Source organism: Ovis aries, chromosome 15, assembly GCF_016772045.2.
Source record: "Ovis aries strain OAR_USU_Benz2616 breed Rambouillet chromosome 15, ARS-UI_Ramb_v3.0, whole genome shotgun sequence".
Lineage (NCBI taxonomy): Eukaryota > Metazoa > Chordata > Mammalia > Artiodactyla > Bovidae > Ovis > Ovis aries.
In genome coordinates this window covers 8,954,757-8,973,764 of record NC_056068.1, presented here as the reverse complement: position 1 = coordinate 8,973,764, position 19,008 = coordinate 8,954,757, and the positions used below count along the sequence as shown (strand labels likewise).

The 19,008-nt window shown below is 36.5% G+C and overlaps 1 protein-coding gene across 1 annotated transcript in view; it reads left to right on the top strand.

Annotated features, from left to right (window-relative positions):
* CNTN5 (contactin 5) overlaps window positions 1–19,008 on the top strand; it is a 1,662,845-nt gene that overhangs the window by 1,138,592 nt on the left and 505,245 nt on the right. The window contains exon 7 of the mRNA XM_027979105.3: window positions 3,266–3,361. Coding sequence (XP_027834906.2) covers window positions 3,266–3,361 — 96 coding nt within the window. The remainder of the gene's footprint in view (window positions 1–3,265; window positions 3,362–19,008) is intronic.

Genomic DNA, 19,008 nt, shown 5'->3' with positions numbered 1-19,008 from the left:
ACTCTCAGCCGTATCATTAATTGTATGAATTGGTTGGATAGATATAATCCTGTAAGCTGCAGTTCTAGTTAAAGCTCCATTATCAAACTCTGCATGAGTTTCTGGACTTGGAAAAAAGGTCTGAGAAAAAATAAAACCTGAGGTCTTGTGATTCTTTATTACAAACTTCCTCCTCCAAATTACTTGTCTTTTAGTCCATGTGTTTCATAATAAGTCCAGAAAGAAGTTTATTTCAGTTTATAATTTGAATCTTAATTTTAGAGTTCTTACAGTAAAATTTTTACTGTTACTCATTTTTCACCTTAAAGATCAAAATAGAACATAGAAAGTGTTGTGTTTTTTTTTTTTTTTTTTACTTCCTATGAATGCATGCTAAGTCACTTCAGTCATGTCCAGCTCTGTGACCCTATGGACCAGAACCCACCAGGCTCCTCTGTTCATGGGATTCTCCAGGCAAGAGTACAAGAGTCAGTTGCCATTCCCTTCTCCAAGGGATCTGCCTGATGTAGGGATCAAACCTGCTGTAAGTGACAATAAAATAATCAAAGATTCATCCATACAAATTCTTTTTTTTTTTTTTGCATTTCTCTTTTTCATACATAAAATGCTTATTCTAATTAAGTTCTCTGATGACCACCTGCAAAGTAACTGCTTTCTCTTAACTATGAGATCAAAACAACCAGTAGTATTTTTAGTCGGACTATTCTCTCTAGTTGCCATTCCTGCTCCAATTAAGATTTTTTTTTTTACATCAATCTGGTCTCAGATCAACCAGAATCTTGCCTGACACAAAGACTACTTTCACGTTAAAAATAATCGAGTTTTACTCTTTTTTAGTCTAGGAGGAAGGATTTTTTTTTCCCTCTGTTTCTTTTTTTTAAAATTTTTTTGTTATTTTTAAAATTTTAATATCTTTAATTCTTACATGCGTTCCCAAACATGAACCCCCCTCCCACCTCCCTCCCCATAACATCTCTCTGGGTCATCCCCATGCACCAGCCCCAAGCATGAAGGATTTAAATGAAAAAAGCACACTCTCTATCAAAGTGCAGGCTTTTCTTTAGTTATTTCTGTATATGTCTCTATGAGACAAAAATGATCTATTCACAAGTGAAAAAACTCCATTTATTTTTGTACTGCTGATGCTATAGCTCCTAGGAAGCAATGACACAAAGACAATTCCAGGAGAAACTGTTGAATTGTACCTGTATTAACAGATGATAAAAAATAAAGCAGTTAGGGCTGATATTATCGTTTGGGTCATTGAGATCTCAAAACACAATTTCAGGTTATAGCTATTCTATAATTTTCTTTTATGTGTCTAATTTCTAGGTCATACCCATACTTCAATTTATGAGAAATAAGCATTCATTTGGGATTGTTTCCCATTCAAATATTTTAACTATAATAAGTTGATTTGAAAAGTCATAATGAACATAATAAAAACTTTTAGTAAATGTATTAGAAGCTAAATATACATACCTTTAAGAAAACATTTAAGAAATTTAGTTAGAATAAATTGATATCCAAATAGCTTTCCAGAATTTATAAATTCAATGAGGATGAAAAAAGGAAAATAAAACCATATAATTTCTAAAGAGATATTACAACCCCATTGCTCACTGTGCTGTGTTTATAAGAGTAGTCAAAAGAAGTTAACTGAGAAACCTTGTCATGCTTTGTTTTCAGATTGAGGGTATTTGTTAGGGAAAACAAGAAAGACAGCTTCTAACTTTAAGTGTCAGTGAAAATGAGTTTAAAGCCATGCATTATGTACATTTGAAAGTTAATGGAGCTGATTTTTATTAGAAGTTAGTGTGTAGGTTTTCAAACCAAAAAAAGTAGTAGAATAAATTTTCCTTTTTGTTTTACCACTTTACTTATTTATAGTAACTATTATATACTTAACTATTTACAATGAAATGTGCATGTATGTAAAATCCTAAACACTTTTCTCGAGAATGAATTCCTTTCTATTTATTCATTATGCCTTGACTGTTTACTAGTCCTTCATAGTTTTGAATGTATTTTAAAAGGTTGGATTGTAAATCCATTAAATTTTAAATTGTAAGCCATCTCTCAAAAATGTAATTTATAGAATTTCTCTTATAATATTAAAGCTGATGATTTATCTCTTTCATATCCATTCAGTATATTTTCTTGACTGCTTACCTTCATCATTCATCAGATTAACAAACATTAAATTTGAGGGTCTGCATTGTATTATTATGAAACAATACTACTTTAGCATGAAATGACTTTTTTAAAAAAAATCTCCTTTATAATTGATAGTGATAGGAAAGGCAGAACATCTCAAGAAGCATTTCTCACCAGGGAAACACGATTTTACAAAATTGGAATTCTAAGACAATGTTTATTCATAAAAATATTGAACTCCTATCATTTCAAGAAATTATTCTAAGACTCATTTATTTAATCAACCAAGCTTAAGAAAAAAGGAAGGTACAAATGTACTGAGCTATGAATAGCTTAATAAAAAAAAGAAATATAAATAATGCATACCGTTCTTTTTTAAGGCCACTCTATTTTTAGGACAATGTTTTTAAATTGTGCAAATGCAAGAAAATTTAAGGGAAGACAACTGAAACTCAATCAATGCATTAGTCCTTCATACATTCAAGTTAGTGTTTCAATAACTATAATATTTCTTGAATAATCAAAACGGATGAGTATAATTAATTTGTACACACCATTCCAGGCTTACATAAAATGAAAGTAACAAGACATTTTCACTCACATTTATAGAAAAGGGGTCCTTATATCTTCATTATATTTTGCTTGAGTGCACAAGTCCTTCTAATTTGGCAAATTCATGCTTGGTTTTACATACCATTTCTAGCATGACAGATGATTAGGAAGCAGTTTGGGCACCAGACACCCCAACCACTTCTGTTCTTAATATGCATGAGTGGCTTTGATTGGTAGTAGAAAAATTAACATGTAAAAGCTATTATAAAGAAATACAGTAATTATTCAATGTGTTATAAAGCTATTGTTTAATTCATCCCGACACTGGCAATCTGTATGCACTATACATAGAAATTAGGAATGCACACATAGTCTGAAAAGCATGATATTTAAAATTGGATGGTAGAGATTTATTGTTAAAACTTTCCTCTCACTGCTCAACAAAGGAAAAGAAACCTTGCTTAGATAATGATAGAAAAGTAAGGACAAGTTACAAGAGCAGTAATTCTTTAAGCTCCTTCTTGCTTCGCATCTGAACGCTGTGTTACGTTGGCAGATCTGGGGAACTTTAGTGGCCGGACGAGAAGCGCGGTGTCTGTTCGGGAAGGCCAAGGGGTCGTCCTCCTGTGCTCACCTCCGCCTCACTCGCCAGGTAAGTCGTCTCCCTTTCCTATCGCTGCTCCTCTCCTCCTGTGTCCTCGTTCCTTTAGACAGGATGTTGACCGGGAAACATTCAGGTGACATGTGTGTGGTTTTCTTGATGTGTATCAGGGTACCAGGTGAGTAATTAAAGACCATATTTCCTGAATGCCACAGGACAGGAGACTGAGCTCCTCTGATAAGACTGTTTTATGGCCTGAGTGTGGACCATCCTGGTTATGGATGTCTCTCTTTGCCTGCCACCAGGGAGGAATATACTACCCGGAGCCACAGGCAAAGTGATAAGCTGAGAAAGTTAGGAACTTTTCAAAATTGTTGGGAATGTCAGAGTTGAGTTAACTGAACACCAATGTGCCTCTTGTTTCAGAAGATAAGCTGAAAACTGGGTTGTTTATGGCATAATTTTTCACACTGGAACAAAAAATGTTAAGAAATATTTCTTGAGTTTCATACAGCTATGATTTCCTTGTTGTTTTCTGACTATTTGAGTTCTTGTTTGTAAAAGTTATAATAGTAGGTAAGTATTTCTCAGGGTTTGAAGTAACAGAATAGTCAACTGTGCTCAGATTAATTATTTCCCCTCTTGCCAACTCACAGATAATTATTTCCATTTTGTTTAAGTTTTATAGTTTGAAGTGAGTACTTCTTGGCAACTCAGTAAAGTTTTCCTATAATACAATTTAAGAAAGGCCAGCAACAATTGAAGAGAAAGAGAGAGAATCAAATGTCTATTTCTATGTGAGAAATAATGAAGATTTTAGTTAACAAGTGGAAACAGAATTCAGGATCCTGGTACCTCAATCAATTTTTCTCTTTTGTTTAGAGTGAAAACCAAACTTGTCTCTAGGTTGCATCACTAGTGTAGTATTGGGGCCCAATTTTGTTCTATCATAGATAATCCTTATCATGGTTTACAATAAGACCTCAAATCAATTTTCTTAAAGTTCCTCATCTCTATCAGACCCTAATTTTATTTTTAATTGAAAGAAAAGTAAGCTAAGTTTCAACAGGAAAATATTTTTGAAACTGTTTTACTTTGAAACTAAGATAATAATCACTGTGAGGAATAATTTCTGAGTTATACCAACTTCATTCCAATATGTCAATTCAGTTGTCCCAATCCTTTTGTGAGTAGTTTGTGAACTTAGAAAACATATTCAGTCTTACCTACATGTGTTTTTTTAAAAATGGATTTTAGTAGGCTTAAGAGAATCCTATGAAATTAGTATGTTATGTTTAATGTTGGGTTATTATATTTAGTTTGAAGAGAAATATTAGATAAATGTGTTAGAGATAACAAGGAGGGGAAGATGGAGGGAGGCTAGGGAAAGGAGAGAGGGGAGGAGGCAACAGACTGCAGAGAATGAAAGTGTTCATCAGCAACTTTACAGGGATTAGCAATACGCAGTGACTCCCGTGGGAAAAAAAGGAAGATTTTCTCTGAGATACAATCTATGTTGCAGGGCTGTTAAAACATGTTAAAAAATGAAATGAGAGAGAACAATTTAAGAAGCAAAACTGTAAGATTACACATAAACAAATTATCCAATTGGCAGAGAAAATATATACAGAAGATTTATAATGGGAAAAAATAGTATAATGAATTGTATACATGACAAGCATAAGATAAGAATATCTATGAATAATTGATTAAATAAATAAAAATGTGATCTTTGAGATCAACAAGAATAAAGCTGGCTTATTTGTTATTGTATTGTATGACAATATATGTGTCATAAGAAATATTAGACTTATTAGATAATTTAAAATTGTAGAGGAGGTTATATTCTACTAGGTACATATGTTGAAGTGTTATATGAAATGACTTACTCAAACATCAGTGTTAACATAACAGAATTTGGGGGGACACATGCATGACCCGAAATAACTACAGTAGCTCAGCTTCCAGGCCAGTGACTAACACTTACAAGTTGGTCATTTATCCCTTGATCAGCCAAATCCTATAATATATCTCTAGCTTTTTTGTTAAGCATGTCAATTATATTCTGGTTCCAACTGAAACTTGCACATCCCGCAAAGACACGGCTTCCACTGCAGCCCTTTAAAGTTATGGCTGTTTATTCTGTCAGATTGTTTATGTGCCATTCAAAGTGAGATTGGAACACATATTCTCCTTTCTCCTCATTGCGCATTCTCTATTCTCCTTACCAAAACAAACAAACAAACAAAAAAACCCTCTGTTTTCAAAATTTCAGTTTAGACTCTGCAAATCTTCATTGCTGTCATTTACAGACTCCCAGCTTACTCCTTTTCATTTTGTCTTCTTTTTGCCATTCCAATGGTCTTGGTTTACTATCATTCTCAGGCCCTTCATCTGCTATTATCAGCAGCTATGGTTTCTTTTTTTTTTTTTATTTTTATTTTATTTTTTTTAATTTTAGTTTTTTATTTTTTAAATTTTAAAATCTTTAATTCTTACATGCATTCCCAAACATGAACCTCCCTCCCACCTCCCTCCCCATAACAACTTTCTGGGTCATCCCCATGCACCAGCCCCAAGCATGCTGCATCCTGCATCAGACATAGACTGGCGATTCAATTCACATGATAGTATACATGTTAGAATGTCATTCTCCCAAATCATCCCACCTCTCCTCTCCCTCTGAGTCCAAAAAGTCCGTTATACACATCTGTGTCTCTTTCCCTGTCTTGCATACAGGGTCGTCATTGCCATCTTCCTAAATTCCATATATATGTGTTAGTATACTGTATTGGTGTTTTTCTTTCTGGCTTACTTCACTCTGTATAATCGGCTCCAGTTTCATCCATCTCATCAGAACTGATTCAAATGAATTCTTTTTAACGGCTGAGTAATACTCCATTGTGTATATGTACCACAGCTTTCTTATCCATTCATCTGCTGATGGACATCTAGGTTGTTTCCATGCACAACATCACTCATTATTAGAGAAATGCAAATCAAAACCACAATGAGGTACCACTTCACACCAGTCAGAATGGCTGCGATCCAAAAATCTGCAAGCAATAAATGCTGGAGAGGGTGTGGAGAAAAGGGAACCCTCCTACACTGTTGGTGGGAATGCAAACTAGTACAGCCACTATGGAGAACGGTGTGGAGATTCCTTAAAAAATTGCAAATAGAACTACCTTATGACCCAGCAATCCCACTTCTGGGCATACACACTGAGGAAACCAGAATTGAAAGAGACACATGTACCCCAATGTTCATCGCAGCACTGTTTATGGTTTCTTAACTGGGCTTCCAGTTAAGGTAGCACTAGTGGTAAAGAATCTGCCTGCCAACGCAGAAGACACAGGAGACTCAAGTTTGTTCCCTGGATCAGGAAGATCTCCTGGAGTAGGAAACAGTACCCTACTCCAGTAGAGGAAATGGCACCCCTCTCCAGTATTCTTGCCTGGAAAATTCCATGTGCAAGAGGAGCCTGGCAAGCTACAGGCCATGGAACCACAAAGAGCTGGACTTGGCTGAGCGACTGAGAATACATACAGTTTCTGCTCACTGCTTCCTTGATTCCAGGAACCCTTCAACCTCACTGAAGTCTGCAAATCGTTGATATTACCTCCTTTTTGCCCTTGTTCCCCTTCTTTGAGTCTCATTTTTCTCCTTCAATCATTATCATTTTTCTTGCTTACAACCTTAATAATTTCAACCTTCTTTTGCCTCACAACACTCACCAAAATCCTAATCCCAATGTAAACCCATTCTTCAACCTGAAACTACTCAACTTTATATGACTATAAAAGGAATTCCCTCATGGTTCTGTGGTTAGGATTCCATCCTTTCACTGCCAAGGCACAGGTTCGATCCCTGGTCAGTTGGGAACTAAGATCCCACAAGCCTCACAGTATAGCTAATACATATGTATATACATATGTATGTATATATGACACTATAAAAATAGTTAGGCAGATTAGTCTAAATTTTGGGGCTTTCCAGGTGGTTGCTAGTGGTAAAGAACCTGCCTGCCAATGCAGGAGACATAGAGATGTGATTTGGATCTCTGGCTTGGGAAGATCCCCTGGAAGAGGGCATGGCAACCCACTCCAATATTCTTGCCTAAAAAATCCCATGGACAGATTCCCTGGTGGGCTACAGTACATAGGGTTTCAGAGTCAGACATGATTGAAGTGACTTAGCACTCGTGCAAGCAGTCTAAATTTAAAATCCAAACTATGAATCTCAAGTACACTTATGCTGACCAGAAATTAAGGGGAAAAAAAAAACAAACCTAACCCTCTCATTGTAATTTTATCAAACCTTCAACGTGTCTCCCACCATTCAATTTTTCTCCCATCCTCATTTTCAGCTGATAGCCATTTCATTGTGAAAAGAAAAGCAATTAGAAGATAACTTTCACAAGCCTTCATCACCAAATTACACACTCATTAACATTTGTTTCATATTCTAACCTCTCTTCTTTAGTATAGATGTACTGCTGTGCTTCTAAGGCCCATCCCTCAACCTGTGTACTGTAATTCATCCTTATTTATCTACTTAAATAAATCACTTTAGTAATTCTCTGTTCTGCTCTTCTAAATTTTCACCACAGATTGCTTACTTTCTTCTGAGTCATTCCTAACAGGGTACAACCATACTGTCCCCTCCTCCACCTGAAAGCAAAACAATACAAAGCAAACCTCTCCTCTTTCAGCTGCCACCTCATTTTTTCTGCTTCTCTCCATAGCAAACTCTTCAGAGGCTTTGTATGTGCATTATCCAGTTCAACTCTGATGCTGTCTTTTTGTCTCTTTCTTTCTTTCTTCCCTCTTTCTCTGTCTCTTTCTCTAACTTTTTAGTAGACTTATTGAGAGCCGATTTCGACCCCAGAATACTCACCTACTTTAAGTGTACAGTGAGAATGTGGCCATCTACCACATTCAGAGACCTTTCAGCAGAAACCGACTAAGCTGAAACTCTGATCTTAGACTTCCAGCCTCAGTATCCTTTACTGTTGTTTAAGCCAGCCAGTCTATGGCATTTTGTAATGACACCCTAAGCAGAGTAATATACCATCTCATTCACAGTCAGTGTTCAAGTCCTTACTGACAATAGCTTGAATTAGACAAGGCTATGGTCCATGTGATCAGATTGGTTAGTTTTCTTTGACTGTGGTTTTCATTCTGTCTGCCTTCTCATGGAGAAGGATAAGAGGCTTATGGAACCTTCTTGGTGGGAGAGACTGACTGAGGGGGAAACTAGGCCTTATTCTGATGGGCAGGGCCATGCTCAGTAAATCTTTAATCCAATTTTCTCTTGATGGACAGACTTAGGTGGCTTAGAGGGTAAAGCATCTGCCTGTTATGTAGGAGACCCAGGTTCAATCCCTGGGTCAAAAAGATCCTCTGGAGAAGGAAATGGTGACCCACTCCTGTATTCTTGCCTGGAAAATTCCATGGATGGAGGAGCCTGGAGGGCTACAGTCCATGGGGTCACAGAGAGTTGGACATGACTGAGTGACTTCACTTCACTTCACTTCTCTTGATGGGCAGGGCTATATTCCCTCCTTGTTATTTGACCTGGGGCCAAAACTATGGTGGAGGTAATGAAGATAATGGTGACCTCCTTCAGAAGGTCCCATGCAGGAACTGCTACACTCAGTATCTTCAACCCTGGAGCAGGCCACCATCATCCCATGCCTCTGAGGGAGACTCCTGGACACTCATGGGCATGTCTGGGTCAGTCTCCTGTGGGGTCACTGCTCCTTTCTCCTGGGTCCTGGTGCACACAAGTTTCTGTTTGTGCCCTCCAAGAGTCTGTTTCCTAGTCCTGTGTAAGTTCTGGTGGCTCTGTGGTGGGGTTAATGACGACCTCTTCCAAGAGGAGTATGGCTTATGCCATACCCAAGTCTGCTACACCCAGAGCCCCTGCCTCTGCAGCAGTCTACTACTGACCCATACCTCCACAAGAGACATTCAAACACAGTTCTGTCTCAGGCTCTGTGGGGTCTCTGGGTCCTGGTACACACAAGATTTGTTTGAGCCCTCTGAGCATCTCTGGCTGGTACGGGGATTTGATTCTAAATGCAATGTCACCCCTCCTACCATCTTTCTGGGGCTTCTCCTTTGCCCTTGCGCATGAAGTATCTCTGTAAAGTCATTCCAGCACTGCACAGATGCTGCTGCAGTGCCTACTGTATTTCTGGGGCTTCTCTGCCTTTGGACATGGGGTATTTCCTCACAGACTCTCCAGTACCATGCAGCCACTACTCCAGCTCATTGTTTTGGCTCCCAAATCACTGCAGATGATGACTGCAGCGATGAAATTAAGACTCTTGCTCTTTGGAAGAAAAGCTATGACCAACCTAGACAGAATATTAGAAAGCAGAGATATTATTTTCCAACAAAGTTCCATCTAGTGAAAGGTATGGTTTTTCCAGTAGTCATGTATGGATGCGAGAGTTGGACTATAAAGAAAGCTGAGCACTGAAGAATTGATGCTTTTGAACTGTGATGGAGAAGACTCTTGAGAAACCCTTGGACTGCAAGGAGATCTAACCAGCCCATCCTGAAGGAAATCAGTCCTGAATATTCATTGGAAGGACTGATGCTGAAGCTGAAACTCCAATACTTTGGCCACTTGATGTGAAGAACTTACTCATTTGTAAAGACCCTGATGCTGGGAAAGATTGAAGATGGGAGGAGAAGGTGACAACAGAGGATGATATGGTGGAATGTCATCGTCAACTCAATGGACATGAGTTTGAGTAATCTCTGGGAGTTGGTGATGGGCAGGGAGGCCTATGTTGCTACAATCCACAGGGTCGCAAAGAGTCGGACACAACTGAGTGACTGAACTGACTGACCGAAAATAACTTGGAGAATCCTCACCATTTGACTCCATATAATCTCTCTGACCTTATCTACTATTCTCTTTCTTGCTTTTTCATATAATAGTTATATTAGTTTCTCTGATATTCCACAGTAACTAGGTATAGTCTTGCCTCAAAGTCATTCCAGTTGCTATTTTCAATGCCTGATTCCCCTTATGCTTGCCATTTGAATGGCTCACTACTTCACATTCAAATCTTCCTTCAAAACTTACAAGCTTGGTGAAAATTTTTCTAGTTTCCCTATTTTGATATAAACCCCTACAATTCCTTTCCTCTTTCTCTGTTTTCTTTTTCTCCACAATGATCATCACTTTCCATACATTGTAGAAATTTACTTACTTGCTTATTCCCTGTCCTCTTGAAATAGAATATAAATCCCACGAGGGCAGAATTTTTATAGTTTTTATTCAGTGCTGAGCCTCATGTCTAGAACAATGACTGGCATAGAGTAGGGGCTCAAAAACATTTGTTGAGTGAGTACATGCCTAATATTCATAAATAAATAAAATTGGCCAAGGTTTTTAGTCCATACATAACTATCAGAAACTGATAAAGAAATCTTAAGAACAAAGAAAAATAGATCAATTGTGTAGTAAGAAAAATTTCTTACCATTCAACTTTCTCTTATAATGATGTTGTGAACTGAAGAAGAGATAAATGAACATGATTCATATCATCAATATGGAAGAATAAAATAAATATAAAATTAAAATAAAAACTGTAACCTGATTGGATTTTTTAATTTAAGTCACAATCATACTGTGAAATAGTGGATTAATCCTAATGCTTTGCTTTATCAATTAGAAAGACACCTTTGAAATTGTCTTGGGGAAGTCAAGTCAAAAAAGTCTTGCTGTAGAGGAAGGGCGAATGTAGAAAGAATAAGCCAGGGCTACTCAATGAGAAAGACCTTGTGATTGCTTTCCTGGTCTGGCACCTCTTAGCAAAGGTCTCAACAACTGCCTTTGTTTTGGTGGGATGAGATTGTGCACTGTGAAATGGGGAAATAACCTCATCCATACTAGAATCGCAACCCCAAATTTCTGTCAAGTCGAAATAGTTATGTTTTGGGTTGGCCAAATGTTTGTTCAGGTTTTTCCATAAAATGTTATGGAATGGTTAACCAATCTAATAGATCATCACAGCATACCTAGTTAACTGATGCTTGATTCTCTTTTGTTCCCTACTCTTTATTTTACTGCTGCTGCTGCTGCTGCTGCTAAATTACTTCAGTCGTGTCCAACTCTTTGCAACCCCATAGACAGCAGCCCACCAGGCTCCTGTCCCTGGGATTCTCCAGGCAATACTGGAGTGGGTTGCCATTTCCTTACTACCATCTTTTAAATCATAATTGCTTTATTATTTTATTTTATCAAAAATTTAAATGAAGTAAAGTGTTGGAAGTAAACATTTCCTAATATTTTAATTTCCCCTGGTAGATTATATGTTCCTTAATGGTGCAAAACCTTCTACCTCATATTTGCATCTCTAATATTTAGTGCAGTACCTGACACTTGTAAATATATGAAAAAGTAGAAGAGTAAGTATTCATTAAATGCATGTTTAATAACTGAATAAATGTGCTGATTCTAATGAGAGTTTCATAGGGCTTTAAAAAGTTTTTATCAGGCTCCTGCTATCAGTTTATCATAACCAACTCTTATTTATGATAAATATTTGGGTCACCTAATGTCACATTCAAATATTATTATTTCAAATAATATTATTCAAATATGAAGATTATTATTTCAAAGTTTAGCAAGTACTAAAATTTAGTGACAACTATATGAAATTATAAACATTTTATGCATCAAAGAAGATTAAATAATATTTAGAAATAGCCATCAAATCCATTTTCTTATTACCTCAAATGGATGTTCAATGCACATTTTTTTCCTGTGGTTAAAAGCAAAAGCTAGGGTTGATTTATTTGCTGAATTTCCCCATTTACTTTGCAAGAGAGCAATATTAATTCCTGTCAGTAATATGTGTGAATAAAAACATCTTGACTAGATACTGAAGTAGCTATTCATCTACCTGTAAATAGCTATATCTTTTTAGATTCTTAAGCACATCTGATGAAAGTGATTTTGGTTGCCAAAAACCAGTTCTGTCATTTAGAAATCTTGAAATTCAGGGTTTTACTATTTTAAAAAAGCTCTCTGAAAATTTAAAAATAAGCCTCATAAAATCTATGACCAAGCATAGAATTACTTAAAGGTTTAGAGGTTATCACCACAGATTTTAAATAGCAAATAAGTAGTTACTATTTAACTTTAAATATGTTTTGGTCCTATTTTGTGCAGAAGTATTATCTCAGAAGCTTACACACTTATATCAAAGTGGAAATTAAAATTCTTGTACATCTACTAGACTACAGTTAAAAATATATCAATAATGCAACGTTTTACAATAAACAATCATATTTTCACATTTGTTGAACCATAAAATCCTTACAAGGGCTTCCCTGGTAGCTCAGCTGGTAAAGAATCCTCCTGCAATGCAGAAGAGCCTGGTTTGATTCCTGGATTGGGCAGATTCCCAGGAGAAGGGATAAGCTACCCACTCCACTATTCTTGCCTGGAGAATCCCATGAACAGAGAAGCCTAGCAGACTACAGTCCATGGGGTCGCAAAGAGTTGGGCATGCCTGAGTGACTAAGCACAGCACAGCCAGCATAATCCTTGCAAAATATCTGCGAGTTAGCAATTATTTGTCATCCCTACTGTAGAGATGAGGAACCTATAGAAACTTTAGAAGGATTAAGTGTAACACTTAAGCTCTCATCCTTAGTAAATGATGGAACCAGGATTTCAGTCTTTGGTATATTTTATGCGATGTAGTATATATTTTGGGTAAAGCTATACTAAATAGCTTTATATATATATAATATATATATTGTTTATACCGTGAACACAAATAAGACTTTTTAAAAAAAAAAAACAAAAAACAGTGGACTCATTAACTTCTCAAAATTCTTATTTTATAATATCAAATATTGTACTTACCGTTTCATTCAACAAATGCTTATTGAGTATATATTATCTTTTAATTAATGATCTTAACTTATTTATTTATATCACCTCATTTTTTACTAATTACTATCCCTTTTCTATGATTTATTTACCCTTGTTTCACTTTTTCAGACTTTTTCTAATTAATGGAAGGTTTTTAAATTAATGTTTCCTTCTACTCAATTAAAAATTATGTATTTTATTTCTATTATTTTAGAAATAATATGTAAAATCTTAATATACCTATTTAAAACCATTTTGATTTTATATGATTGCTTCTGGGGATTAATTGATTCAATCATTCATTTACTAATCAAACAGAACTTGAGGAAGAAAAAGAACTTAGTTTTATGGCTAAGATATGAAATTGGTTTAGAACAGAATAAGTTTAGTTGAGTCATGGATATGTGAAGAATTACGTACCTGTAGATAGTACAGAAAACTGCATATATAAGTCTGAAGTCTAGGAAAGGGGTCTGGGCAGGAGACTATAATTTTAAGCATAATCAGCATAGTTATCTCAGGATTGATTATGAGATTGATTGGGAGCTCTTAGCAAGAGTGTTTACAGCATGAACAGCATGATTTCTCTTTGTATAGTAAACATCATGGGGGAAAAAAAAAACCAATATAACAAGCAAAAAACAGCTGTTCTGTTTCTATGATACCAACCGGTTTAAATAACTTTGAATTACTGACAGAATTTGTGCATTTATGTGGCACAAATTGAAACTGATCACATTGAAATTAAAAATACTTACAATTCACATTTTCTTTTTTACTTTATTTTACTTTACAATACTGTATTGGTTTTGCCATACATCAATATAAATCTGCCACAGGTATACACATGTTCCCAATCCTGAACCCCCCTCCCACCTCCCTCCCCATACCATCTCTCTGGGTCATCCCAGTGCACCAGCCCCAAGCATCCTGTATCCTGCATCGAACTTAGACTGGTGATTCATTTCTTATATGATATTATGCATGTTTCAATGCCATTCTCCCAAATCATCCCACCCTGTCCCTCTCCCACAGAGTCCAAAGACTGTTCTATACATCTGTGTCTCTTTTGCTGTCTCACATACAGGGTTATCATTACCATCTTTCTAAATTCCATATATATATGTTAGTATACTGTATTGGTGTTTTTCTTTCTGGCTTAATTCACTGTGTATAATCAGCTGCAGTTTCATCCACCTCATTAGAACTGATTCAAATATATTCTTTTTAATGGCTGAGTAATACTCCATGTGTATATGTACCACAGTTTTCTTATCCATTCATCTGCTGATGGACATCTAGGTTGCTTCCATGTCCTGGCTCCCCCAATTCACATTTTTTAACTCCAAATGTTTGTAAGAATTAACTGCTTGGATGAAAAAGATTTATTGACTACTTAAAAATTGCATTGTTGTAGTTTTAAACATGCAAAAGCTAAAGTTTAATGCACCTTCTATATGCCCTGGAACACCAGAGGCTCAATGCCTGTAGAAGAGAGGAGCTTATATCCTCAACAGATATAGTACATGCATACTAAGTTGCTTCAGTCGTGTCAGACTCTTTGTGACCCTATGAACTGCAGCCTACCAGTCTCTCCTATCCCTAGGATTCTCCAGGCAAGAATACTGGATTGGATTGCTGTGTCCTCCTCCAGGGATCTTCCCAACCCAGAGATCGAACCCACATCTCTTATGTCTCCTGCATTGGCAGGCAGGTTCTTCACCACTAGCACCTCCTGGGAAACCTGGTAGATCCTGAGACAGGTGTGAAAAGACCTTAGAAGATGCAAGCCGAGTCCCAACAAAGTTGATTTAAAGTAAAAGAAACATCAGAGTACATAAAGCCACCTGCATCCAGATAAAAAACAATAATTAATATTTATTTCCAACAAATGTTTTCATTTTCTTTATTCTACTGCCTGGACCCTTAGCTTATTCTAACTTTACTAACCTAGTATTGTTTGCCTTGGTGATCTTGTAAAATTATGTGTGACTGAGTCCCAGGCAAAATAAATGCCCAGTCTGATATATCTGTCTCCCTAAAAATTCAAAACCATAGAAACAGGTCCAGTTCCCCCAAACATGCTCTCTAAACCAGTCCATCCCCCTATTGTCCCTCCTCCAATCACAGAATTATGGGGACTCCATGGCACTCATGGGTAACACAGTGCTGAGTGTAACCTGAGCCTTAAAGTGAAGGAGAATAAAATATAATACTTGGTTATTTCATAGCCAAGAAAACTGGATGAATGGTATTACATAATGATTTACAGACTAACATTTTATTTCTGCATATATGTTTTGAACCATCATAGAATATAGCCAAATTTATAAATTAGTAAATTATAGCAATGCTTAAGACCTGACATACAAGCGACACAGGAGCAAAACGCAGTTCATTGTCCCTTTAACACTCATTGTAAACTCTCTAATGCATACTTTATCCATTTCAGAAAAGTACTCAAACAGCAAAGGATGCTGCATGACTAAAGGACATGGTTTTATTCCAGAGGCTATTCCCTGAATTTCCTCTAGCACTGTGATTTCTCTTCTGTGAAGTTTTATTTTTATTTTTTTATTTAAATTTTATTTTTTTACTTTACAGTACTGTATTGGTTTTGCCATACATTGACATGAATCCACCACAGGTTAGGACCGAGCAAAGGAGGCCCTTAGAACTTGTGTCCGAGCTATAAAACTTCAGCAAAGACATTTAGTACTAAGGAAATAAAAGAATTATGACAAGATGAGATGGTTGGATGGCATCACCAATTCAATCGACGTGAATTGGGGCAAACTCCAGAAGACTGTGGTGGACAGGGAGGCCTGGCATGCTGCTCTCCATGGGGTCACAAAGAGTCAGATGCGACCTGGTGACTGAACAACAACAAGGATAGTTTGACCTGAACTAATTGAAGATGAACATATACCAGCCTCAAAGTCACTATGGAACCAGATGCTGTATGAGTAAACAAATCAAGAGAATACAAGTAGGTGAACATTTAAACAGGGTGATAAAGGAATACTAGGTAGTCTCCTCTTTCCAAGAGCTAAACTGTATCAGAGTCATTCACCTACGATTTGGACTCAGACACCCAGGACTCCCAGCCTGATTCTGACACTTGCTACTGTCTTGTTAAATTAAATCCTGTTGTTGTCCAGGCCCTCAGTCATGTCTCTTTGCTACCCCATGGACTTCAGCGCAACAGGCTTCCCTGTCTTTCATCATCGCCTGGAGTTTGAACAGACTTAGTCCACTGAGTCAGTGATGCCATCCAACCCTCTGTCATTCCCTTCTCCTCCTACCTTCAATCTTTTGCAGCATCAGGGTCTTTTCTAATGAGCCAGATCTTTGCATTAGGTGGTCGAAATATTGGAGGTTCATCATCAGTCCTTCCAATGAATATTCAGGATTTATTTCCTTTAGGATTGATTTGTTTGATCTCCTTGCAGTCCAAGGGACTCTCAAGAGTCTTCTCCAACACCACAGTTCAAAAGCATCAATTCTTTGTCTCTCAGCTTTCTTTATGGTCCAACTGGCACATCCATGACTTCCCTAGTGGCTCAGACAATAAAGTGTCTGTCTACAATGTGGGAGACCCAGGTTCGATCCCTGGGTTGGGAAGATCCCCTGGAGAAGGAAATGGCAATCCACTCCAGGACTATTGCCTGGAAAATCCCATGGACAGAGGAGCCTGGTAGGCTACAGTCCATGGGGTCGCAAAGAGTCGGACACGTTTGAGCGACTTCACTTCATATGACGACTGGAAAAACTATAGCTTTGACTATACAGACCTCTGTCGGCAAAGTAATGTGTCTGCTTTTTAATATGCTGTCTATATTTGTCATAGCTTTTCTTCCAAGGAGCAAGTATCTTTTAATTTCATGGCTGCAGTCACCATCTGCAGTGATTTGGGGCCCAAGAAAGCAAAGTCTGCAACTGTTTCCATTGTTTCCCCATCTATTTGCCATGAAGTGATGGACCCGGATGCCATGATCTTAGTTTTTTTCATGTTGAGTTGTAAGCTAAATTTTTCACTCTCCTCCTTCACCCTCATCAAGAGGCTCTTTAGTTCTTCTTTGCTTTCTGCCATAAGGGCCTTTTGTGATTTCTTACAAATTTTAGGTTTGTTTGTTCTTTCTGTGAAAAATGTCATTTGAGTTTTGAGAGGGATTTCTTTGAATATATGGGTTTCCTTGGATATTATGGGGTTTTTAAACAATATCAATTTTCCAATTTATGAATACAGAATATCTTTCCATTTCTTTGTGTCTTCTCCAATTTTTTTTCATCAGTGCCTTATAGTTTTCCATTGTGTAGATCTTTCATCTTGTTTTATTATTTCTGTGTTAGTCACTGAGTCATGTCTAACTCTTTGTGACCTCATGGACTATAGCCCACCAGGTTCCTCTGTCCATGGAATTCTCCAGGCAAGAATAATGGAGTGAGTAGCCATTCCTTTTTCCAGGGAATCTTCCTGATCCTGGTATCAAAGTCAGGTCTCCTGTATTGCAGGCAGGTTCTTTACTATCTGAGCAACCTTATTACTAGGTATTTTATTCATTTTAATGAAATTGTAAATGGATAGTTTTATTAATTATGTTTTTCCTAGTTCATTACTAGTGTACAGAAAAGTAACAGAATTTCATATATTTATTTTGAATCCTATTCTGGGGAGCTCTTCATCTTAGAATAGTTGGTATTAAAAATCACTCCTTTAAAGCAACTCTGTATAAAATAGGAACAAAATTTTGCAGAGTTGTAAACATAATATTTTGGTTTATATTTATTCTTTAAAATGATTATAACATCTGAATCTCATAAATTAAGAATTCTGTAGTAAGTGCAACTCAGAAAAGAGAAATTACTCAAAAAGATTTTTTGCATCTTTTTTTCCCTGCAAAAGAGTAGGATAGCATGATACCCCATGCTCTATTACATTTGTACCTACCGAGATCACAAAATATAATTGTCTGCAAAATATTTGAGGAATTCAGCAATCTTCCCAAGGCCTATGTTAATATTCAGTTTCAAATCACTATATGTTCAATCATGTAATGTCCACATTCTTGTAGATTTTCTGGGCACCTCATCATTTCTTCTTTTGTTAGTAGCTATGCTGTAATGATTGAAGCCGTTTTCCAAATTTGCCTTTGTTAACTTTATGAAATCTAAAACTTTTGCAAGATTTGCGGTTTCACTTTGCAATATATGAATGCTGTACCTTTGTTTGTTGTAAATAACTGGCAAAAAAAGAGATTGTCAAGATGGAGAAAGGTAGATTTTTAGTGCTAAAAATGGAAGAGTATTGAGTTACGACTAATTTTCAAAGTGATGAATTAATTTGTCATTATTGTCATGTGATTTTTCTTCCCTAAAATTTTTGTAGTCAAGGGAAACTGACTTACATTCTTTGAACATAGAGAACTCCATTGTCAAGTTCTGATGAAGGTCAGTTATGTCATTAGGATAAAGAGAAGGAAAGAAAACAATATTTTACATTTTCTAGACAATATCTTATTCCTTTTTTATCTTTCTATGTTTATTATTGAAACCTTCATTTTATAAATGGAAATGTTGAAACTTATTGAGAAATTTCCCTGAAGTTCATATCTAATAAACAACTTGACAGAGATTCAGCCCTGTGTCATCCCAAGCCCAGTGTCCTGATTACATCATATGTGCTTTCCACAGCTTTATTCTGAATCTTATTGAAAAATTCTATTTTGTACATACATTGGCCACTGATCAACCTGTTTGTTACACCAATGTAAATGAACCAGTAGTTT